The sequence below is a fragment of the Apium graveolens genome, chromosome 2 (genome assembly GCF_009905375.1).
Source record: "Apium graveolens cultivar Ventura chromosome 2, ASM990537v1, whole genome shotgun sequence".
Taxonomy (NCBI): domain Eukaryota; kingdom Viridiplantae; phylum Streptophyta; class Magnoliopsida; order Apiales; family Apiaceae; genus Apium; species Apium graveolens.
In genome coordinates, this window is record NC_133648.1 from 112,042,143 (window position 1) to 112,067,248 (window position 25,106).

General features: G+C 38.7%; 2 protein-coding genes across 2 annotated transcripts; one reads left to right on the forward strand and one right to left on the reverse strand.

The window, feature by feature from the left end:
- Nucleotides 1–7,388: 7,388 nt before the first annotated feature.
- LOC141692216 (dirigent protein 21-like) lies at nt 7,389–19,893 on the reverse strand. Its single transcript, XM_074496948.1, has 2 exons — nt 19,690–19,893; nt 7,389–7,780 (listed from the first exon to the last, which is right to left on the reverse strand). Exons 1-2 carry the CDS (start codon nt 19,891–19,893, stop codon nt 7,409–7,411), a joined length of 576 nt encoding a protein of 191 aa, XP_074353049.1. The 3' UTR covers nt 7,389–7,408.
- Nucleotides 19,894–20,373: 480 nt separating this feature from the next.
- LOC141692224 (uncharacterized) lies at nt 20,374–23,778 on the forward strand. The gene is made up of 3 exons (XM_074496955.1): nt 20,374–20,508; nt 22,883–23,237; nt 23,327–23,778. Exons 1-3 carry the CDS (start codon nt 20,374–20,376, stop codon nt 23,776–23,778), a joined length of 942 nt encoding a protein of 313 aa, XP_074353056.1.
- Nucleotides 23,779–25,106: the final 1,328 nt, after the last annotated feature.

Consider the following 25,106-nt stretch of genomic DNA (forward strand, 5'->3'; position numbering starts at 1 on the left):
ACCTGTATCAGGATTTCCAATTATCAAATCAGGTTTATATGACTTTGTCCACTTCCATGCAGATGGAAGGTTTTCTCTAGAATTGGATGATCCCCCATGATCCATGCTGTCTTCATTTTCATTTTTTGATGCTCCCCCTGAAACTATGCTCTCTGAGTTGGATTCTTCAGAATTTAGATTTTCAGCACTATCAGAACTTGGCTTATCAGAACTTGACGAATCAGAACTTGAAGAGCCAGATGTATGTTCTGATGTTTCTTGAGATGTGGTAGGATCTTGAGTATGCACCCCCTGCATTGGTGCATCTTCCTTTGACGTAGTCACCACAGTTTCAATAACATCAGAGTTTAATCCATCAGAGTTTACAGTATCAGGACTTAGACTGTCAGGATTTTCAGTATCAGAATTTGAGTCTTCATTTTCAAATCTCATCTGATCATGATCAATGAAATCTTCAAGACCAGTAATCTTCTTGTCATCAAAAGAGACATTGATAGATTCCATGACCACTTTTGTTCTCAAATTATAGACTCTGAAGGCTTTTGTGGAAAGTGGATATCCAACAAAGATTCTTTCATCAGCTTTTAGATCAAACTTGAATAGCTGTTCAGGATGAGTCTTGAGAATAAAACACTTGCATCCAAATACATGAAAGTACTTCAGATTTGGCTTCTTTTTCTTCACCATCTCATATGGTGTTTTTCCATGCTTGTTAATAAGTGTTGCATTTTGAGTAAAACAAGCAGTCTGCACAGCTTCAGCCCAGAAATAGGTTGGAAGCTTTGCTTCTTCAAGCATTGTATGTGCAGCTTCAATGAGAGTTCTATTCTTCCTTTCAACAACTCCATTTTGCTGTGGAGTTCTAGGAGCAGAAAATTCCTGCTTTATTCCATGGTTTTTGCAGAACTCTTTCATCATCAAATTCTTGAACTCAGTGCCATTATCACTCCTTAAGATTTTCACAGAATCTTTGAGCAATTTATCCAGATGTTTGACATGATCAATCAAGATAGATGCAGTTTCACTTTTTGTGTGCAAGAAATACACCCATGTGTATCTGGTGAACTCATCCACTATGACCAACGCATACTTCTTCTTTGCAATAGACATGACATTCACTGGACCAAATAGATCAACATGTAGTAGATGATAAGGCTCAAGAATTGATGATTCAGTCTTGCTCTTGAATGAAGATTTTCTTTGTTTGGCCTTCTGACATGAATCACAAAGACCATCAGGAGCAAATACTGACTTTGGAAATCCTCTCACAAGATCTTTCTTGACCAGTTCATTTATATTGTTGAAATTTAAATGAGAGAGTTTCTTGTGCCAATTCCAGCTTTCTTCAATTGATGCTCTACTCATCAGACAGATTGCAGAACCATCAGTACTTGTTGAAAGCTTAGCTTCATAAATGTTACCACGCCTGTATCCTTTCAGAACAACTTTGTCTTTAGATTTACTCACAATTTCACAGTGTTCTTCAAAGAAATCAACATGATAACCTCTGTCACAGATTTGACTTATACTCAGCAGATTGTGTTTAAGTCCTGAGACCAGAGCTACTTCTTTAATTATGACATTCCCAAGATTGATATTGTCATATCCCAATGTTTTTCCAATGTTGCCATCTCCATAGGAAACACTTGGGCCAGCTTTCTCCATAAAGTCTGATAGCAGGGCCTTATTTCCAGTCATATGTCCTGAACATCCACTGTCCAGAACTAGAATATTTTTCCTGTTACCCTGCAATCACAAAGACCACTAATTATTAGTTTTAAGGACCTAGACTTGCTTGGATCCTTTGCAGCGGATTTAGCATCAGAGTTTATGTTAACATTTTTCTTTTCAGAACTTACATTATCAGACTTTGAATCAGAATTTACACTAGAAGGAACAATGGAAACTTTCCTCAAAGAAGGTTTTATTTGATAATAATCATAGTACAAACTATGATATTCCTTACAAGTATAAATGGAATGCCATAAACTACCACAATGAAAACAAGGATTTTGTGGTTTGTATCTAACAGACTGACTCTTAACTCCTGATTTTGAAGGTAAGGAGTTAATATTCTTATTCTTCCTGCAAAAAGAAGCCAGATGATTAGAACTTCCACAGTTATGACATGTTTTCCTAGGAGCATCAGGAACAGGTTTATAATCATTGCTTTTATTCACACCTTCCTTTCCATTCCTATTTTTCCTAGGTGATTTTACCTTGTTTGCATTCTTAACATCTTTCAGCTTATGCTTAAGCTGCTTCTTTGTCATTAAGCCTATGTTTACTTCAGCTGTCTTTTCCTATTTTAGTTTGTCAGAAGTTAATTCCTCTTTAACTTCTGATTTCTCATTTTCAGACTTTACAATTACAAACTTAACAGGTTTTAACTTTGGCTTTTGCTTAACAACAGGCTTAATTTCTTCAGTTCCTTTATCATTCTTATCCTCTCCATAATCTAAGCCCTCTTTCCAGTTTCCACTACTTAGCAAATTTTGAGTTGTTTTGCCAGAATTAGTCCAAGTCTTGATAATCTCTCTTTCCTTTTCTAACTCAGTATTTAGATATTCATTCATTTTTAGCACTTCATCCCTAACATAGAAAGCATCATCTCTATCCTTCTGAGTTTGATGAAACATGACTAACTCTTTTTCTAAGAAATCATTTCTTTTCTTAAAAGCAAGATTTTCAGAAGTTAATCTTTCACTTGTTAAAGTTTGATCTCTATAACTAACAAACATGATTTTAAGATATCTTTTCAACTCATTAATATCATCAGTATAAAAAGCATGAGTAGTCTGAGGTACCTTTGTTTCAGCAGCTTCAGAACTGCTCTCAGCACTTTCTTTATCAGCATTTGCCATTAATGCATAGTTCTCCTCACTTTCAGAGTCTGAGATGTCTGTCCAGCTTTTCTGCTTTGTGACAAGAGCCTTGCCTTTATCACCCTTTACCTTTTTGCAATCAGGAGATATGTGGCCTTTCTCACCACAGTTATAGCATTTAATATTGGTATAATCTCCTCTGTCAGACTTTCCTCCTCTGCCTTCAGATCTTCTGAAATTCTTCTTATCAGAACTTATGCCTTTCCTGGAAAACTTCTTTCCCTTCCTGAACTTCCTGTATGCAATCTTTGTGATTCCTTTCACCATAAGAGCACACAGCTTCATCATCTTCTCATCAGCATCAGTCTCAGGCAAGCTTTCAGAATATGAGTCATCATCACTTTCAGAACTTGATGACTCAGTATCAGACTTTATAACAAGAGCTTTACCCTTGACTTTCCTTGAGGAAGCTGCTTTGGGGGATTCTTCTTCAGCCTTAAGAGCAACTGTCCTTGACTTTCCTCCTTTCTTCTTGCTTCTTTGTTCCATCTCAAGTTCATGAGTCTTGAGCATTCCATAGATTTCATCAAGAGTTATTTCATCAAGATTGTAGTTGTCTCTTATTGTTGTTGCCTTCAAATCCCAGCATTCAGGAAGAGCTAACAGGAATTTAAGGTTGAATCTTCAAGATCATACTCTTTATCAACCAATGACAAATCATTCAAAAGTTTGACAAATCTATCATATAAATCATTCAATGACTCATTAGTCTTTGAGTCAAAGTGTTAATACTCTTGAGTGAGTATTGTCTTCCTGTTCTTCTTAATTATGTCAGTTCCCTGACACCTTGTTTCCAGAGCATCCCATATCTCCTTAGCAGTCTTGCAGTTGATTATCCTGTTTGACATTACATTATCAATGGCACTATAGAGTAAGTGTCGTACCTTAGCATCCTTAGCAATTGATGTTATATCTTCAGCAGTATAATCACTCGTTTCCTTTGGTACAGTCTTTGCTGCTTCACCTGCAACTGCAACAGCAAGCTTGGTTGGTTTGTGAGGCCCTTCCTTGATTCTATCAAGGTATTCTGGATTTGTTGCTTCCAGGAACATGGTCATCCTTACCTTCCATATGGGATATTCAGATGGTCTCAGTATGGGAACTCTGATGGTCTCATACCGACTCTGAATTTGTGTCTTTGGTGGTTCCTCAGTTTTGGTAGGCTTAGTTGGAGTTTCTGTGTCAGACATGATTGTGTTTGGATCTTTAACTGTATGTGTGTTAACAGATAGGCTCTGATACCACTTGTTAGGTCACACACACTGTAGAGGAGGTGAATACAGTGTATAATACAATCAAATCGAACTTTAAAATCTTAAGTAACAGAAAACAAACTTTATTGAAACAATAAACTCTGTTACAGTATGGAACTGTTACCTCTCAGTGATGAACAAATATCACGAGAGCTGCTAGGGTTACAATGAATACTCTTCTCGAATATGATAACACTTTTAGTGTAAACCCTATGTCTGTGTTTATATACTACACAGTTACAAGATAATCGCTAATTGATATGGAATATAATTCTGCTTCCTAAAATATATCAATCAGATATCTTTTCTTCCAAGTATTCCATTCTTCACGGAACTCCTTCTTCATGCATATCTCTTCTTATGTTTATCTTGATCTTCTTTCCTTTAATCAACTACTGTCCTTATCTGATCATCCTTCAGCACTTAAGTTCTGATATCTAACTTCTGATGATTATCTCCTGATAATATAAGTACTGATATCCTTAAGTCCTGACTTCCAGTATAAGTACTGATCAACGGTTAAGTACTGATTTGTCCTGTTAAGTAAGATCTGAAATCTAAACATAAATTATATTAGCCATGACATTATCAAATATATCTAACATAACCATTAAACCAAATTATATCTCATTCCGGTTATTATAGTGTACTAGTTTAAAACCCGTGCGATGCACATATTATTTTTAATATTTAAATTTAATTTCAAGTAAATAATTTAAGATATAAAATATTATTTATTTAAAAATTTAAAATATGATTTGATCTTATTTATATGTATATCTACACACGTGTATAAGTTGATGATATTTTTGAAATAAGTAATTATTTAGTTTTACAAAATAATATTAATGATAAAAATATATAATTTAATTGATATTTTTCGATGTGTTTATAAAATATAAATGTGTTTTAATCAGAAAATAAATTTTAGCGCAAATTAATAGTATATGATTTATTTTTAGTTTGATTTTAGTCTTGTATGATTTATCTTTATTCTGATTTTTAGTCTTATTTTTTCCCGGATCAATTGCATGACTTATTTTGTATTAGTCTAGGTACCATTATATAGACAAAATTTAATTAACTATATTCAAATTTATTTTAATTTAATTTTTTTAAGTTCAGATTAAAGGTAATTTTTTTATTTTAGGCATAAAAGTATAAACTATTTTATTTTAATTAGTCAAATTATTTTTTGATTTTAATTTTGCTTGATCCCGCATCAACTGTATTAATTGTTTTAGCTAAGATGAATAGTATTTATAAATTTATTTTAGTCCGACACTATTATAACAACTGAGAATTATCTCTAGTTTTGTTTAGTATGGATATTATGAGAATTGAAAAAAAAATCCGTAATTATATAAATCTAAACATTGTATATAAAGACCAACTATTAAACTTTTTATGTTTGGGTTACGTTTTCATTAATTAGGTAGACATTAATTTTATTTTAGTCTCATAATTAATATAAGAATTGTCTTTAGTTCTAATTTAATTTTGATTTTAGTGCATGTCAATACTATATATTATTTTGTTTTAGTGCCGGACTCGTTTTCTTAACCAGAAGATCCAACTAATTACATTTATTTGTTTTTAATTTTATTTTAGCTCGGGATGAATATATTATTTTATTTTATATTGGATGAATAATAGATATTATTTTGTTTTAGTCTGATGACATTGTATCAATTAACGAATTATTCAAATTTTAGTTATGTTTTAGCCTGATTTAATATTATAATATTTTTATCGAGATTAGTAATATTTGTTATTTTATTTTCACTGAGATAGAAAATACAACTAATTATATTTATTTTATTTTTTATTCTTTATTTAAGACTGGATCAATATATGTAATTTTGTTTAGCCCGGATAAATAGCATAAATTATTTTGTTTAAACTCGAGACCTTTATATATTTTAATTCTATTTATTTTTAAATAATTATATTGTGAATTTTAATATATTTATAAGAGTATTTTATTTTAAATATAATTATAATTGCAGGTGATCAAATTGATTATCAATACAATTTATTTGTATAAAATAAATCTAGAAGAGTATTATTTCGTTACTTTTTATTCCCGTAAAAAAAATTAATGTAGGCTCAGTAACTTTTCTTGCTACAAATTTTATACATGTGAGTATCATTTTGATATTATATAGTCGAATGTTTTGCGGGAAGAAGTAAAAGAATATCATTATGTTTGGAAGAAGCGAAATAGAACTCTGACTCCCGTATCAGTTAGTCGTATTAATTGGTTTAATATTAAATTAACAAAAAAGAGTAATTAAGTAATTTGAGCAAATACTTGATCGTTTGATTTATTATAATATAGCATAGATAGCATAGATAGATTATAGATATGATAAGTTGTGCTTATATTTTAGTAGAATAAGTAGACTTATATGTGTAGTATCTTAATAATTTAATAATATAGCGGATATATAATATTATTTATTTATTTTTTTAATAATCAAAATTATGGAGTAACCGTTGAATCAAATTATATTTTATTCCGGTTATTATTGTATACTAGCCTAAAACCAGTGCGATGCACGGATTGGTTTAATACTATATAATTTTCTAAATTTTATTTTGAAGTGAAAATTTCAATTTATGGAATTAATTTATTTGAATTTTTAATAATATGTTACATCAACCAAATTCAGCTAATTATACTTCATTTTTTGTTTAATTTTATTTTAGCCCGCGGTGAATGTTATTTTGTTCTAGACCGAATGGATAATATATAATATATAAAATTTAGACCGATAACATTATCTCGACCAACGATTTTTTTTTAAAATTTTTATTTTATTTTAACTTGGTCCAATAATATAATATTTTTAGCAAAATCAATAATCTTTATTATTTTGTTTTAGTACGAGCTTGCAAATTCAACTAACTATATGTAGTTCAGTTTTATTTTTTATTTACGATTGGATCAATAGTATTATTTCGTTTAGCCCGGTCCGGGTGTATATTATATATTATTTTGTTTAAACCAAAATCATTAGACATATTATAATTTCATCTTGAATATTATCTATTTATGAGAGTTTTTTTATTTTAAATATTACTATAATTATGGTGACTATAATTGGTATTTATTATAATAGTATAGATAGATATACATTTTAGACGACCCAGGTGTGAAATGAACATGAACAAAAAAAAGGAAAGACACTACATAATTAGAAAACAAGATGACTTCTCGTCACGTTACAATGAAAAACTTGAGGCAGTTAAGCGAACCACTAAATATTAGTAATGAAAAACATAAACATTATATTCCACAACAGCGTCTCCAGTTTTAACGTCAAAAGAAAAAGTTTTGGCCTGAGCATACCCACGTGCAAATCGGAAAAGTCCACTTCCTCCGACCACCGGCATCTCTCTCACGGCGGATAATGCCGCGTTCCGACCTAATATACTCAGCGTACTTCCATTATACTTCCCTTCTGTAAAAACATAGTTCAACACCATCAACAACCCTAGCTCGTTTAACGAGGCAGATGAGTAGATTCCTTGTGCTCTTCCCACTTGTTTGGAACTTAGTTCCGGGCCTACTGTCAGAGGATCATCCATCACTTGAACTAGACCGAAAAAGGTGGCTGATGTGTTGGTCATTGATAACTCCGGTGAGCGGGCGGCTCCGTCCGACGGCGTTCCTGGACCTTCTGTGCGGGGGTGAGGTGTAGCTGCTGGTTGGGCGCCTGCAAAACAACACCGGAAGGGGGTTTGGCTCCCACGGCGCCTCCGGTGTGAGAATGAGAACATGCTTTGAAGAAAATGAAGGGATATATGTTTATGTAATTTAGAGGCTGCTGTGTATGTGTGTTTATGTGTGATGGCTGCTGTGTGTTTTTAAGTGTATGAGAGTGTGTGAGTGTAAGAGTAAAAATATTTTCCAACCCCTAAACCCTTCAGTCTTGGGGGTATATATAGGCCCAAGGTAGGGTTTAGGGGTAGTTACCTCTAAATCTGGGTCGTTGGATCTTGGGAGCGGAGGACGCCTGGCTCGGGCGGATTGCTTACACGTGTCCAGGAGAGGACCACCTCCAGAGTGTCCTAATGGCCTCTAACACGCGCCGTACTTTTCTGGAGTGTTAGTTGTTGATAGCTGTCGTAGTCACGTGCCCACGTACCCCTCCTTGGCGGGTTGTAGGATGTGCATGTGTTTACTGGGACCCCGCTCATGGCGGTCTGAGTCCAGATCCGGATCCGGGTAGGCATTAGGTCTGGGCTCCCTGTCGGATCCGGATCCGGGTAATGCGATGGGGTCGGGCCTGGTCTCTCCGTTTGATTGTTCTGGGAGAGGGGGGTCTCGGACCATCGGTCGAGCCTGGTGTCCTTTAGATCCAGGTTACATCCTAGCCGGGTCTCTTATACCCTATCATTTGCCCCCCACTCCCTTATGCGGATTTTCTGGATGAGGGAGTAGAGTAGGATTACATGGTTGGCTTGGGAGAAAAATTCCTGCTCCTGGTTGCCCCCCAATCCGGATCTGGTGTAGTGGATACCAATCCGGATTGAGGTAGAATAGTTGCTTTAGAAAAATTCCTTCTCCTGGTTGCCCCCCAATCCGGATCTGGTGTAGTGGATACCAATCCGGATTAAGATAGAAGAGTTGGTTCAGAAAAATTCCTGCTCCTGGTTGCCCCCCAATCCGGATCTGGTGTAGTGGATACCAATCCGGATTGAGGTAGAATAGTTGCTTTAGAAAAATACCTTCTCCTGGTTGCCCCCCAATCCGGATCTGGTGTAGTGGATACCAATCCGGATTAAGATAGAAGAGTTGGTTCAGAAAAATTCATGCTCCTGGTTGCCCCCCAATCCGGATCTGGTGTAGTAGATACCAATCCGGATTGAGGTATAATAGTCGCTTCGGAGAAAATTCTGCTCCTGGTTGCCTCCCAATCCGGATCTGGTGTAATGGTTAAATTTCTGCTGCTGAAATGTATCTGGTTTGCAATTATCCGGATCAGTGATAATGATCCGGGTCTTGGGCTGTGGAATTCGAAAGGTTTGGGACTTCAAACGGTTTTGCTCTTTTTCCTTCCTTCGAATTTGAATTTTGGGCAGTAACTCCCTAGAAAATCGCCCCATAATGATTATGGGATTTATTGAGCTTTTAAATATGCATATATAAATGTATATATACATTTTTTTGTAACCGCTCCTAGGCCCAATTGCACCTTGCCACGTGGCAGGGGTGGTTGTCCTCCCCCAGCCCCTATAAAAAGCTGCTCTCTTCCCCCTTTTATTCTCTATTTGCATAAAAAAAGAAAAGAAAACCAACAGTCGCCATTTTCTTCTTCCGTTGCACAGCATTTTCGAAGTCATTTTCGAGATTTTGAAGTCTTGGATCTTGTTCTTCGCTTTCGCTGTTCTCCGTTTTTCTGCCGTGCTACAAATCTGTAAGTCTTTATTTTCTTTTCTCCTCTTTTTCTTTTCGATTTCTCGTACTTTTTCTTCATTTTCATGCATACATCAATTTGGTTTCTTCTTCGCTAATCGGTAGTATAAATCATTAGTTTCGTTTTGGTTTGCTTTTGATATTGCCTTTTGGATGATATGTATGTTCAGATCTGTGTGTTTTTTGGTTGTTTTTGTTTTATTTTCTTGCAAAAATTGGGTTTTTCAAGCACCTCTGTAAGCACGTGTACAGAATATCCCCGATGAAAATCACCCCGAATGGGATAAAGTCGATGACATGGTTCATCGCTTGCTGCAACAAATCCGGATTCTTACCCACCTTGAAGCTTTTTCATCAGATTTTTTATCTGTCCAAGTCGAGTCAGAAACCTTTTTTATGAGATCAGGTTCCGGGCCTCGGAGTGTGGTTACGGCCCGGGTAGAGCTAAGCCAATAATGCACCAGTCTTCTTTGAAGTACTGGAATGGGGAGATAATCCTTTTGAAGGGATATGACTTGGCCTATCTCCCTTACTTTACTACTGAGGGGGTTCAAACTAAGTTTAACCCGGCTGTGCTCGAAGGCCGGGCTGTTACCCAGATTAGATGTTTCTGTGAATCTCTCGAGTTCCAGCCGACTCGGGACATATTTATGAACCATAAGCTGTTTTTTAATCTAGGCTGTAAGTTTTCCTTTTTTCTTTCTGATTATGGATTAGATGCTTGCCTTCGATCCGGATCTCTTCCGCTCAGCTTGTTGATCCGGATCAAGGTCCAGTTTGATTTTAACTTGTTTGCATAAGTTTTTCGCCTTTGATCCGGATCTCCTTCACCCAGCTTGATGATCCGGATCAAGGTCCAGTTTGCTTTTAATCTGTTAGAATATAATTTGCTTCTGATCCGGATCTCTTTCATCCAGCTTGATGATCCGGATCAAAGTCCAGTTTGGTTTTCCGTTTGCATAAGTTTCAATCCGGTATTTAATCTCCCTTTGTTTCATTTCCGCAGGTCTGCCTCATTTCAACCGCAATTTCCTGAAAATCTTGTCTTCTTCTGCATATGCTGCTGCTTTCAACACCCTCGGGCTAGCCTTTAAGACAAGTAAGGGAGCCCCTGGTCCCGGATCTGGATCCGCAGATATTGAGGGAGGGGCCGAGTCCTCCGTCCCTCAGAACATCCCGGATCCGGGCCACGAGTCTGAGCCCGAGGTTCAGGAGATTCCGGGCGGTGATGGCCCCCCGAGTAAGAAAATAAAATCTGTTCCGAACAAGCCACCCCGGGGCAAAACCGTGGTTTCCAACCGGGTTATATGTGATTCGGAAGGGCGAGGGCCCGACGGAGAGGCCGTGAGGATAGGCACCAAAACTCTAATCGACCTAGCCGGGTTCATGTCCAGTATCCCCTCCGAAGAAGATTGGGAGGAGGTTGAGGGCTACAATATGACTGCTGCCTTGAAGAGGGTCACAGGGCAATAGGGGCAGGTAATTTCTGAAGTTTAATGCTCTTAGTTCCGGATTATGCCCCCTAATTTACTTTGTGCTTTGCTAATATCATATGTTTGTTTTTTTTTGTTTCTCAGCTTGGGAGTGCAATATCCATTTGCTCCGACGTTGCTTTCACTGAGCTCAAGGAGGCCAACAACCGGACTAAAGCTGAGAAGATGCTTTCCGACTCCCTGAGGGGTGAGCTAGAGGAGGCCCGGGAGGGGTTCCGTGTGGTGGAGGCCGGGTTGAACGAGAAGCTGAAGGATTCGGAGACCCGGGCTGAGGGGTTGGCCAAGGAAGTGGAGGCTCAAGGCCGAGCTTGCTGCTAAAGAGAATTTGAACAAGGAGGCTATCATTGCTGAGTTCAAGGCCAGCGATGTTTATGACTTCGAGGTTGCTCAGGCCGGGGTTCCCGAGGTTCGTAGGTCCTGGGTCGTCGCTGAGCGCCACATAAAGACCGACCCCTTGGCGTCCTAGGAGAGCTTCATCCAGGAGTTCCTCGCTGCAAAGGCTGCAGTTGAGCAGGGTCAAGGGGAACCGGAACCCTATGATGGTCCGAGCCCAAGCTTCCTCTAGATCCGGACCAGCTTTGCAAAGCTTCTCGGGCCCATCCCATGTAATTTCATTTTCTAGGATTTCTCATTATCGTACTTTGATTCGAACTGTGTAATATTTGGATTTGTTCCGGGTTGATGTCAATCCGGATTGTGTTTTAAACTCTTCCGTTGTAGGAAATATTCTCTTTTCTTCAATCTATTTTTTTTTTTGTGGATTCCGGATCCTGGTTATGGCCCCTAATCCGGATTGGTTTCATATCAGGGTTGGTCTGGGTATGGAACCGTGTTCGGGTTGACGCTTACTTTTTTGCTTTATGTACTTGGAAAATGTGAGTACATGGTGGTTGCTTGCAACTCGGATTTGAATGCTAATCCGGGTTGTTTTTTTTTATTTTAAATTTGCTTTCAATCCGGGTATAAACCTACCCGGGTTGATGTTTTTTTTTTTTTTGCTTTATGTACTTGGAAAATATAAGTACATAATGGTTGTTTGCAACCCGGATTTGAATGCTAATTCGGGCTGTTTTTGCTTTTAAATTTGCTTTCAATCCGGGTATAAGACCCACCCGGGTTGATGTTTGTTTTTTGCTTTATGTACTTGGAAAATGTAAGTACATAATGGTTGTTTGTAACCCGGATTTGAATGCTAATCCGGGCTGTTTTTTGCTTTTAAATTTGCTTTCAATCCGGGTATAAGACCCACCCGGGTTGGTGATTGCTCCATTTACTTAGAATTTTTCTAAGCAAATAGTGGTAGCTTTTGTTGTTTGCTTCTAACCCGGGTATGAGAACGTGCCCGGGTTGTTTTTTGCTTCCATAACTGGTAATTTAAAAGTAATAACTTTCTAGGAAAGGAAAACTCTTTTCATTGATTTGCAAGTTTTTTCATACAAGATATAGGATCATAGATTGGTTGCTTGCCATAGGCTACAAGTTCTGGTTGCTTTTGGTTGCTTTTTCTACTAGTAAAACTTTCTGACCCTGATTCCATGCCATGTATTCGGTACTTCAGACTCATCCATGTTCATGAGCTTGTATGTTCCTAGCCTTAGAACTTCCTTGACTTTGTATGGGCCTTCCCACTTTGGCATTAGCTTTCCAGTGTTGGTGGGGTCTGAAGCTTCCGTGTCTCGAAGTACCAGGTCTCCAACTTGAAAGTTTTTGACCCGGGACTTCTTGCTGAAGTGCTCTCTTATTTTCTGCTTATATTTTTCCATTCTTGCCACTGCCTGGTCTCAGACTTCATCAATTAGCTCAATATTCATTCTGAGCCCCTCCTCATTTGCTATCTCATCAAAGTTGATTGCTCGATGGGAGGGGGATCCTACTTCAATTGGTAGCATGGCTTCAGTTTCATAAGCCAGCTTGAAGGGGGTTTCTCCTGTGCTTGTTCTGGGGCTTGTTTTGTATGCCTAAAGTACATTAGGCAATTCTTCTGGCCATTTGGTTTTGCTTTCCCTGAGTCTCTTCTCTATCCCCCTGAGAAGTATTCGGTTTGTTACTTCAACTTGGTCGTTTCCTTGAGGGTAGGCTACTGATGACTTCTTGTGCCGGATGCCCCTTTCTTGAAGGTAGGATTCGAATTCTGAACCAACGAACTGTGGACCATTATCTGAGACCAGTACCCTCGGGATCCCAAACCTCATCAATATGTTGTCCATGAACTTGATGCAGTCTTGTTGGTTTATTGTTCTCATTGCCTTTGCCTCTACCCATTTTATCATATAATCAATTGAGACTAGTAAGTACCTGAGGTCTCCTCTGGCCCTGGGAAAGGGTCCCATGATATCAATGCCCCATACAGCAAATGGGATTGGTGACAAGACTGAAGAAGGTAGGACTGGACTCATCCGTGTCACATTGCTGAAGAGTTGGCATTCCTTGCATTTTTTCACAAAGTCTATTGAATCCTGATGGATAGTAGGCCAGTAGTACCCCTGCCTTATGATTTTGTGAGCTAGCGCTTTTGCGGACATGTGGTCCCCGCAGATTCCTTCGTGAACTTCCATGAGGCAGTACTGTGCCTCTCCTGGGCCTATGCACTTGAGGATTGGGGAGGAGAAGGTCCGGCGATAGAGTATTCCCTCTTCCATGAAGAATTTTGAAGCTTTTGCCTTTAACTTTATGCCTTCCCTTTATCCTCCGGGAGCTCTCCCTTCTCCAAGTAGTTAATGAATGGGGTCATCCAATTTGGACTGTTGTCTATTTCCATGACTTCCTCAGAATCTGTGCTTGGTTTCTGCAATTCTTCGAAGTAGACGGAGCAATCCAGGTCTGATGAATTTTGAACAAGCTTAGATAGTGTATCGGCTTCTGAATTTTCCTCTCTGCAGATTTGGATGACTTGTATTCTTGGTATCAAGGCGAGGTAGCTTTGGACCAGAGCCTGGTACTTGGCTAGAACTAGATCCTTGGCAATGTACTCGCCATTTGTTTGCTTTACGACGATCTGGGAGTCGCTGTAGATTTTGAGATTCTGGATCCTGAGTGTTCTTGCTAGCTTCAATCCTGCAATCAAGGCCTCGTACTCTGCTTGGTTGTTTGTTGCTGAGAATGCAAAGGAGATCGCTGTTTGGATTGTGAACCCTTCTGGGCTCTTTAGGATGAGCCCGGCTCCCGATCTTTAATTGGTTGAAGAACCATCAACTTTGAGAGCCCAGACTTCTATTTCTCGATCTGTGTTTCTCTCAGGGTCAATGCACATGGGCACGGGCTCTTCTTTTGGGAAATTGCATTCTATGATGAAATCAGCTAGAGCCTGGGCTTTGATTCCTGTTCTAGGAATGAAACTTAGGTTGAACTGACTTAGCTCAACTGCCCAATTTACCAACCTCCCTGAGACATCTGGCTTGTGTATTATCTTCCTTAATGGTTGAATTGTTATAACTCGTATCTCCCTTCCCTGGAAGTAGTGTCTGAGTTTCCTGGATGCTGTGACTAAGGCAAAAGCAAACTTTTCTAGCCTCGGGTACCGGGTCTCTGCATCTTTTAGCACTTGGCTCACAAAATAAACTGGTTGCTGTTTGCCATTCTCTTCCCTAATCAAGGTTGCTCCAACTGCCAGGGCCCCTGCTGACAGGTAAAGGGATAGGGGTTCTCCGGGTTGAGCTTTTGTTAACACAGGGGGTTGAGAAAGGTACCTTTTGATTTCTTCAAATGCGCTTTGGCATTCCGGGCTCCAATTAACTTCTTTCTTATTGGTTGCTCCTTTTAACAGGTCAAAAAATGGTAGGCATCTCTCAGCTAGCTTGGAGATGAATCTTCTGAGTGCTGCTAGTGATCCTGCTAGCTTCTGCACATCTTTTTGTGTTCTGGGGGCCTTCATCTCTTGGATTGCCTTTATCTTTTCTGGGTTGGCCTCAATCCCTCGGTTTCTTATCATGAATCCGAGGAATTTTCCTGCCCCTACTCTGAATGTACATTTTTCTGGATTGAGTCTGAGAGAGTATTTTCTCAAGTTTTCGAAGCATTCTCTCAGGTCTCCTATGTGCCCGGGGATGCTTGTGGATTTTGCAATCATATCGTCCACATAGGATTCCAGGTTCCTTCCAATCTGGTCCTTGAAGATTTTGTTCATTGCCCTTTGATATGTTGTTCCCGTATTAGTCAATCCAAACGGCAGCATTACATAGGCATAGACCGCCCTCTGGGTGATGAAGGATGTCTTTAGAATGTCTCTGGGATTCATCTTGATCTGGTTGTACCCCGAGTAGGCGTCCATGAAACTTATCATCACATGCCCAGAGGTTGCATCGATCAATTGATCAATATTTGGCAAGGGGTAGGGGTCTTTGGGGCATGCACTGTTCAAGTCTGTGTAATCGATACACATTCTCCACTTTCCGTTTGGTTTTTTCACCATCACTACATTTGCCAGCCATTCTGGGTACTTGACTTCGCATATTATTCCAGCTTTCAGTAGTTTCTCAATTTCTTCATCGATTGCTTTCTGCCTTTCCGGGGCAAAATTTCTTCTCTTTTTCTTGACTGGCTTCCTCTCTGGGTTGACGTCCAAGCTATGCATCGCTATGGATTCATCCAACCCGGGCATTTCTTTCGGGGTCCAAGCGAATATATCAGAGTACCCTTGGAGTAGTGACACCAGGTCTTTTCTGAAATTAGCCTCGAGCCCGGATCCTATCTTTATCTTTTTTGAAGGATCGCTTGTACTGATCAGAATTATTTCTATTTCAACAGCGGCCTCTATCTTGGATTGATCCGTATCTGATACCATCATTTGGATCCGAGCCTCTATGTTCTTTTTCATATAAATTTGAGCCTGGGCTGTCATCTCTTTATTGTTTCTTTCTTCAGTCATTTTTGGGTTGGTTGCTTGCACAATAGGGTTGGTTTGGTCAATGCCTAGGCCCAATTCAATCCCTTCTGTGACTTGGTTGCTTTTTTGCTCTTCTGAGCCTTATTTGGTTGCTTTTGGATCTGAGAGAGTCTCTATGACCTGAACTTCTTTTCTCCCATCATCCCTTGATTGTTGGCGATGTTTCTTAATACTTTGCTGTTTCCGGAGCACGACAGCCTTTCTCTTGTTGTCTTGATGGGTCTCAGCCATTACCAGAGCCTGGCTATAACATCTTTCAGCTACCTCATAGTCTCCCTTGATTTCTCCTACCCCGGTTGGGGTTGGGAACTTGATTTTCAAATGTGATATGGAGGTGATTGCTTGGATCCTGGTCAAGGCTGAGCGCCCGATTATGCCGTTGTAAGATGAGGGAGTATTGATCACGTAGAACTTAATCACATGGGTAACTTGGTTTGGGGCCGATCCAAATATCACTGGCAAGTACAAAGTTCCTTGGATCGAGACCAAGTTGTTCCCGAACCCATACAGAGGGTCCTCTCGGCATTCATTTGAGTGCACGCTCCCTCGCTTCATCCGGTCCACAGTATGCTTGAAGAGTATGTTTACTGAAGATCCATTATCAATCAGCATCCTTCTCACTTCGTTGTCAAAGATATCAAGTGTTACCACCAAGGCTTCATTGTGATTTGGGTTGACCGCTTCATAATCCTTGCTGCTGAATGAGATCATCATCTCCGGGTAGGATTGAATTGAGAATACCTCATCTCCTGAGCCCGGGCTCCTAGGGGGAGAGTGTGAGCCTCCCAGGACCACATTTACCACATTCTTACCTTTTCTTTGCCTTTCCTCTCTCTGATTTTTCTCCCTTGAGATGTATTGATTCAGGTTGCCTTTCTTGACTTGATCTTCAATGAAGTATTTTAGAGAGAGAAAATTCTCAGTCTTGTGCCCATGGGTTTCATGATAGTCGCACTGCCTGTTGTAAGGCCTGCTCTCTGGGGGAGTCTGCATTGGCTTTGGAGGATAGTAAAATGGCTTTCCCTTGATCTCCTTCAGTATCTCTTTCCGGGTCCTGTTTAGTTGTGTCCACTCTGGCTCTTGCCTAGGCTCCCTTTGCTGCCTAGGGGGACCGGGATCACTTTTGGACTCTGTTTTAGGGCCCAATCTTTGGAATATTGGGGTATTTTGTACAACATTTGTTTGCTGGGTTTGGTTGCTTTGTTTGAACTTTTTCTCCTGATGGTAACCCCCTTTCGGTCGGTCATCAGAAGATTTGTTCATGTTTCCTCCATTCCGAGTCATTCTCATTGCCTGAAGAACATCCGTTTCTTTTATGAACCGGGCTGCCATAGAATAAGCAGCGGCCAGGCTTTGGGGTTCCTTATTTATTAATTCCACAATATATCTCTCGTTGTGTTTTGGATCTAGGTTTCTTCGAAATATTCCTAGAGCCTTCCTTTCATCGAGATTCGAAACTTTGTTGATGGCTTCCTGGAACCTTCGCATGTAGGCTGAGAGTGCTTCGTTATCATACTGGCGGATTGTCTCCAGGTGGCACATGTGCATTTCATGTGTTTTATTGGCTCTAAATCTTCTAAGGAAGGCTTCTCTGAATTCTTTCCAGGAGTGGATTCTTCTTGATGGGATTCTGCTGAACCATCTTTGAGCCCCCCATTTGAGGGTCGAGGCGAAGAATCTGGATTTCGTCAAGTCATTATAATAGTATATCTGAGCTATCTGTTCGAAGTAGTTGAGGTGCTCTTCCGGATCCCCCAGCCCATCGAAAGAATCAAAGTTGCAGTGTTTGAGATTTTTCTGTCGGGGGATGGCTTCTAGGGAGTGGCTGAAGGGCGTTAGGGTCTCCCCAACTTCCACCCCGGATTTTTTCTCCATTTTTCTCTGGAGCTCGTAGATCATTTCCTTGAGGTCTTTCTGACCCTCCTCTTCATCGTCGGAAATGAGTTCGGGGGTAGGGTCCCTCCGAGTTCTTTTTCCTTTTGTTTTAGCTAGGAGCCTCTCCTCCTCCATCTGCATTCTTTTCTGAATTTTTTGCTCCAGCTTTTCCTCCTCTTCTTTTCTTATCTTTTCTCTGATTTCTTCTAACTTTTTCTTTCTGGCTGCTTCTGTCTCCTTCTTATTAGGCTCTTTTTGATTCTTTTTTGCCTTAGCCCCAATTCGGTCGAAGACAGATCTCCTGGATTGCTGAGAGTCCCCGGACTCTTCTTGCTCATCATCTTGTTCAAATTCCATCTGAGTTCGGGCTTGTTCATCTCTGTAGAGCCTGATTGCTTCAGCAAGTTCATGGCTTGTTAAGTTAGCCATATGCTCCTCTGCAACTGGAATACTGGTGTACTTGTACTGATTTAGCTGTATGACATTTCTAGCATCCCTGATTGGGGTATGCTGTGTCAGTGGTTGCTCCTGGAAGGTCTCCCTGTCTCCCCCAGGTTCTTGAACTTGAGAGGGGTCTTGATCCTGAATGTGGGTACTGGCGGAGGGCCTACCAGCTGTACTTTTTCCTGATCTTGCCATTACCACAATTGTACAAACAACTGACCAAGATTTAAGGCTACAAATGTGGATCTGAGGTTGCTTTTTTGAATGTTACAAAAAATTTCCAGAATAACAGCAAGCAAACTTTCTGGGTTTTGCTAACAATAATACCAAACAAGAACAGCAGGCTCTTAAACACAAAAGAAAATATGCAAGCTAAAACAGTTCTGGGTTTTAAATCACCAAGACTATTAAACCCCAGGCTTCGAGATTACCAAGATTATCAAACCCTAAACAACTAAAACTTAATAAACAAGAGAGGGCTAACACAAACACGACCTAAAGCAAGAAGCTCATACAAACGTGGCTAAAATGAAAACTCATATTCAAGAAAGGGTTTGGCTGTTTATGTTCTTACAGGTTTGAAAGTGGACTCTCTCAAGAGTTTGCTGATGAAGATGAATCCAGGGGCACCGAGACCCAAGGATGGAGCCCCCTCCTTCTAGCGCCAAATGATAACTCCGGTGAGCGGGCGGCTCCGTCCGACGGCGTTCCTGGACCTTCTGTGCGGGGGTGAGGTGTAGCTGCTGGTTGGGCGCCTGCAAAACAACACCGGAAGGGGGGTTTGGCTCCCACGGCGCCTCCGGTGTGAGAATGAGAACAGGCTTTGGAGAAGATGAAGGGATATATGTTTATGTAATTTAGAGGCTGCTGTGTATGTGTGTTTATGTGTGATGGCTGCTGTGTATTTTTAAGTGTATGAGAGTGTGTGAGTGTAAGAGTAAAAATATTTTCCAACCCCTAAACCCTTCAGTCTTGGGGGTATATATAGCCCCAAGGTAGGGTTTAGGGGTAGTTACCTCTAAATCTGGGCCGTTGGATCTTGGAAGCGGAGGACGCCTGGCTCGGGCGGATTGCTTACACGTGTCCAGGGGAGGACCACCTCTAGAGTATCCTAACGGCCTCTGACACACGCCGTGCTTTTCTGGAGTGTTGGTTGTTGATAGCTGTCGTAGTCACGTGCCCACGTTCCCCTCCTTGGCGGGTTGTAGGATGTGCATGTGTTTGCTGGGACCCCGCTCATGGCGGTCTGAGTCCAGATCCGGATCCGGGTAGGCATTAGGTCTGGGCTCCCTGTCGGATCCGGATCCGGGTAATGCGATGGGGCCGGGCCTGGTCTCTCCGTTTGATTGTTCTGGGAGAGGGGGGTCTCGGACCATCGGTCGAGCCTGGTGTCCTTTAGATCCAGGTTACATCCTAGCCGGGTCTCTTATACCCCATCAGTCATGGCGGCGGAAGCGACACGGACGGCGGTGGGGTTGCGGCCGCTGACTATGTCGTGGAAGTAGAAGTGGAGGTGGCTTAGTTTTTCTTTTTCGAGGCCTAGGGTTTTTCTTGGTATTGTTTTGGTGAAGTCTTGGGATTCTCCGGTGACGAGGAGGAGAGAGAGAATGAAAATTGCGAAGAGCATGGATAACATGTTAGACATTAAATTTTACTCTTTTCTCTTGTTTTTATATTTTACCTGTGTTGTATAAAAAGAAAATAATTTAAACATTCATCAGTGTCAACTCTCTGTGTAAGCAACAAGTTACAAAGACTTGATAGCTATGAATTTCAACATTCCCTCTGTTGGGCCAAGCCCATAGAAAAAGATAAAAGCCCATAGAGCCCAGGCTCAAGACCAAGGTACGTGTAAGGCACGCAGTGAGACACTGTAAGAGCCTGAAGAAGCAGCAGCAACAGGGCTTGATATAAAATAGTAGAAAGGAGCAGTCTCAACATAGGCTCTAGAAGAGGGACTGAAACTCCGATCCAGCTTCCGTATCAACTATAACTTTAGAAAGAAAATACCATATTATTGTGTGAATTACCTGCTGCCAGGACAACATATATTATTGCAGCTAATATACCAGAATTTTTTACTAACAGAATTTTTTTTTTTTGAATATACCAGCTAATGTCGTCGAAGGCCATCACTGATTTTTCGAAATCGATTTTACAGATTCTGCAACTTATTTTCCTAAAAGCTGGACGTAAAGGATTCGGTGCACTTTTAATCATTGCATTAGAATGCTGCAGGGAGAATGACAGAGTACATTTTAGGATCTAAAACCAACTTTGCAGATCATCATAGACAACTGAAATTTGTTGTCTTATGTCTTTATATACTGAGCCCAGCCCATATTACAAATTTAGATGACATCCAGGGGCGTAGGGAGTGTATAACCCACTGGATTTATATATTTTTCAAAATTTATATATAAATTATTATTTTTTGAAAAATTATTGTATTAAATTTTACTTTGACTCCACTCAAAAAAATAATTATATTATTATATTTAATTTTGACCCCAATAATTTAAAATTTACCTTAACATTTATCAAAATTAGGAACTTATTAAAATTAAAATTAAGAACTTATCAATATTAAAATAAAATATTTTTTTTAGAAAAAAAGAAAGATGTGTAGTAGGTGTTGACTAGTTGTACCCATACGTGGTTATTGTAAAGGAAAATACCCTAACCACTTGTTTATTCAATTTCAAAATTGATTAATTGAGGTTATAGATTTCTTGTGAAAAAGAGGGGAAGAAAGAAGATAAATAGCACATGTTAATTGTTATTGTAAGTCATATGTCATAGCCTATTTGTATATTCGAGGATTCAACTCAACTCAAATAAGAATGTAATAAGTAAATAGTGGATCGACCGTCAGAGAGATCTCGCAAAGTAATATCTGTCAAAGGATTCAGAAACAAGGTTCATCTACAGACTTGAGGAGTTAATTCACTGGAAGAAGTTCAAGAAGTTGATCATGCCTCAGTGATATAAATCAAGATCGTGGATTTGATCAAGTGACAGAGATCTCGTCAGGGTATCAATTAATTACAAGGATTAAATCTGAAGAAAATCAGAGTGTCAAAGTCAAGACATGAAGAAACGTCACGGAAGTTAGTCACTCATGAACCAGACAGTACATCGAGTGTCAACATTGAAGTGGTGGAATTGATTCATAATTCTCAGTGATTTTCAGAAGATATTCAGAAGAATGGATGCTGTTCAGGGTTAGTATTAATTCTCTATTAATTAATTAAGTCATATAATTTAATTAAGAAAATAAATTATATCTGCAAAGATTAATTTATTGATTAATTAAATTAATTGATTAATTAATTCAGAATTAATTCTAGGAATTTTCAGAATTTTAATTGGTTAAAATCTGTTTTAATTCTAAAAAGACAACCGATTGTACTAGTATGACAATCGGTATGACAATTGATAGTCATACCGAAAGTCATGCTAATTCATTTAATTGTCTTGTTAGAATTTTTATTAGATTAAAAATCTGTTATTAATCTTTGCAAGACAATCTGAATTGTACTTATATGACAATCGGTATGACAATCAATTGTCATACCGAAAGTCATGCCAGTTCAAATAGATTGTCCTGCCGAAAGTCATGCTGGTTCAAATGATTGTCTTGCTAGTTCAAAAGGATAGTCTCACCGAAAGTCTTATTGGACAAAAGATTGTCATACCAGTTCATTCATCTCGGCTGTTTGATAAAAGAAGCAGAAGACTTTTTGTTTCATTAGCAATCAACACATCAATCAATCAAACAGAACACAACATACAGAAGAACAAAAGAGAAAAAGAAGCAGAACAATATTACATCTATTCTGCAACTTCAAGATCAATTTTCTAGATTGTAAAGTTAAATCCAATCAACTAGAAATACTTATCTTGTTCTTGTGTATCTATCTAGCGGATTAAAATCCCTAGAACTTAATCTCAAATCGCTTTTAGCATTTGATCTTTTAATTACAAAAATAGAAAAAGTTCATGTCGAATTTATTCTAAATTTGTAATAATTGATTTGAGATTAATCCCTTGTAACCGATACCGTAGTTGTAACACCTTTCAAGTTTAATAAAAGTTTTATTTAACTTGAATTTTGTTTCACAATTTTATTCCGCATTTTATTCGACGAAACGGTATTGTTTGCATTCAACCCCCCCTTCTACAAACAAATTGGGACCTAACAGTTATTGATATGGATAAGTATCTGACCAAATTGAATCTTACTCCAAAATCAGCATCTGATCAAATTGATCAAACAAAGAAAACTTAGATGAGATTGTCTGCAATCAAGAAAATATCATGGAATTGAACTCGAGAAGTGAATATATTGTACCTAATTTGAGTTGTCTTCCTGCAGGACCTGGACTCAGATTAAAAATTACAAAATATCATCCAAATGATAGAGATAAAGTAAGAAGGACATATTTTCAAAAAGAGCATTTTCAGCCTCGTGATCATAATTTTAAGAAATGAAAAATTTGAAATTCACAACGTCGTTTCTGTCCAACCTGGTTTAATGATCACAAATATTGGTTGAGCACAGTATAGAAAAAGAGTTTGCTTATTGTTTGTGTTGTTACTTGTTTAAAACTGATGTTGGCAAGAAAGGGGGAAATTTTGTTACCGAAGGATTTGACAGTTGGAATAAAAAAGATAGATTGGATGCTCATGTTGGACTTGGACGTCCTAATAGTGCACACATTCAGGCTTGGAAAAAATGTCAAGATTTGATGAAGCAGGATCAACATGTTGATGTAGTTTTAAACAAGCATTTTGAGTTAATGAAAAGGGAATATCGAACTCGATTAAGTGCATCAGTTGATTATATACGTTATCTATTAAGGCAAGGCATAGCTTTTCGCGATCATGATGACTCAAATGACTCAAAAAATCAAGGTAATTTTCTCAAGTTTTTAAAGTTTTTAGCAATTGGTGCTGCAGTTGGAAAGAATTCTCCTGGTAATTTAAAGGTGACATCTCCTGAAATTCAACATGATATTGTAATGTTTTTGCTACGGAGACAGTTAATTGTATTATTCATGAATTAGGAGATATTTTTTTTACAATATTGGTTGATGAATCTCGCGATGTATCTATCAAGGAGCAGATGATTGTTGTGCTGTATTTTGTTAATAAAAATGGATGTATTGTTGAGAGATTCATTGGTATTTGCCATGTTCAAGACACAAGTGCTTCTTCACTCAAGTTATCAATTGATTCATTGTTAGCGAAACATGGATTAAGTATATCAAGGATTAGAGGGCAAGGCTATGATGGAGCTAGCAATATGAGAGGACAATTTAATGGGTTAAAAAGTTTGATAATTAGGGAAAATGAATCTGCATATTACATTCACTGTTTTGCTCATCAACTTCAACTTACACTAGTAGCTATTGAAAGACATAATATTCATGTTGGAAGTCTTTTTAACATGATGTCAAATGTAGTAAACGTGGTTGGTGCTTCTTGTAAACGAAGAGATGCTCTTCGAGAACGATAAGTTATTCATATAGCTCAAGCATTGGAAACTGGAGAACTTACAACTGGACATGGATTGAATCAAGAAACAACTCTCAAAAGACCAGGAGTTACTCGTTAGGGCTCACACTACGGTACACTTGTTTTATTAATTACAATGTTTGAGTCTATTGTGGATGTTCTTGATAACATTGTTGATGATGGCATAAATTCAAAGCAAAGGGCCGAAGCTTCAACCTTACTCGAATTGATGCAAAACTTTGACTTCATATTCAGCTTATATTTCATGAAAGCAGTGCTAAGAATTATAAATGAATTATCAATTTCCTTGCAATGAAAAGATCAGGATATTGTGAATGCAATGAGATTAGTGAGCTTGTCAAAATAAAGGCTACAGATTTTGAGAGATGATGGTTGGGATGATTTTCTAGGTGAAATTTGTCTATTTTGTGAAAAGCAGAGTATTCAAATTAAGAGTAAGGATGAAAGCTTTCAAATGAAAGGAAGGTCACGCCGTAAAACTCACCAGGTTACTAATTTACATCATTATAAAGTTGAATTCTTTTATGCCACTATATATTCACAAATGCAGGAGCTTAACAATCGTTTCAGTGAGGCAAGCATAGTATTACTTCTTTGTGTGACATGTTTAAATCCAAATGATCTATTTACTGCTTTTGACAAAGAAAAGTTGATCCGTTTTGCAAAATTATACCCACGATATTTCTCAATGATAGATCTTGTTCTACTAGACAATCAACTTGAAACTTATATTCTTGATATGCGCTCAGCCATCGAATTTTTATCATTAAATGGAATTGGTTCTCTTTCTTAGAATTTGTTACAAACCAAAGAAAGTCTTGTGTATCCTTTGGTTTAGTTACTTGTCAAGTTGACATTGACCTTACCTGTTACGAATGCAAGTGTTGAAAGAGCCTTTTTTGCAATGAAAATTGTGAAGAATCGACTACAAAATCGGATGGGAGATCAATTTTTGAATGACTCTCTTGTTACCTATATTGAGAAAGATGTTTTTGATGAAGTCGCTAATGAAGCAGTCCTGCAGCGCTTTCAGAATATGAAAAAATGTCGAGGAAAATTGTGCAAACAATGATATGAAGGGATCTTTACATCTTATGTAATTCTTTAAATCTTTTTCAAAATTTTGACATTGAAATTTTTTAACCCCACTGGCTTAAGTTTCTGGCTACGCCACTGATGACATCGGATCGGTGAAATTGCACAACCCACTTACTATATACTATTAGTTTTGCAGATCAACCCAAATATTCTATTTATTAGATATATTTGTGATGTCATGTCTAATCTGATTTGTTTATTTTCAGAACT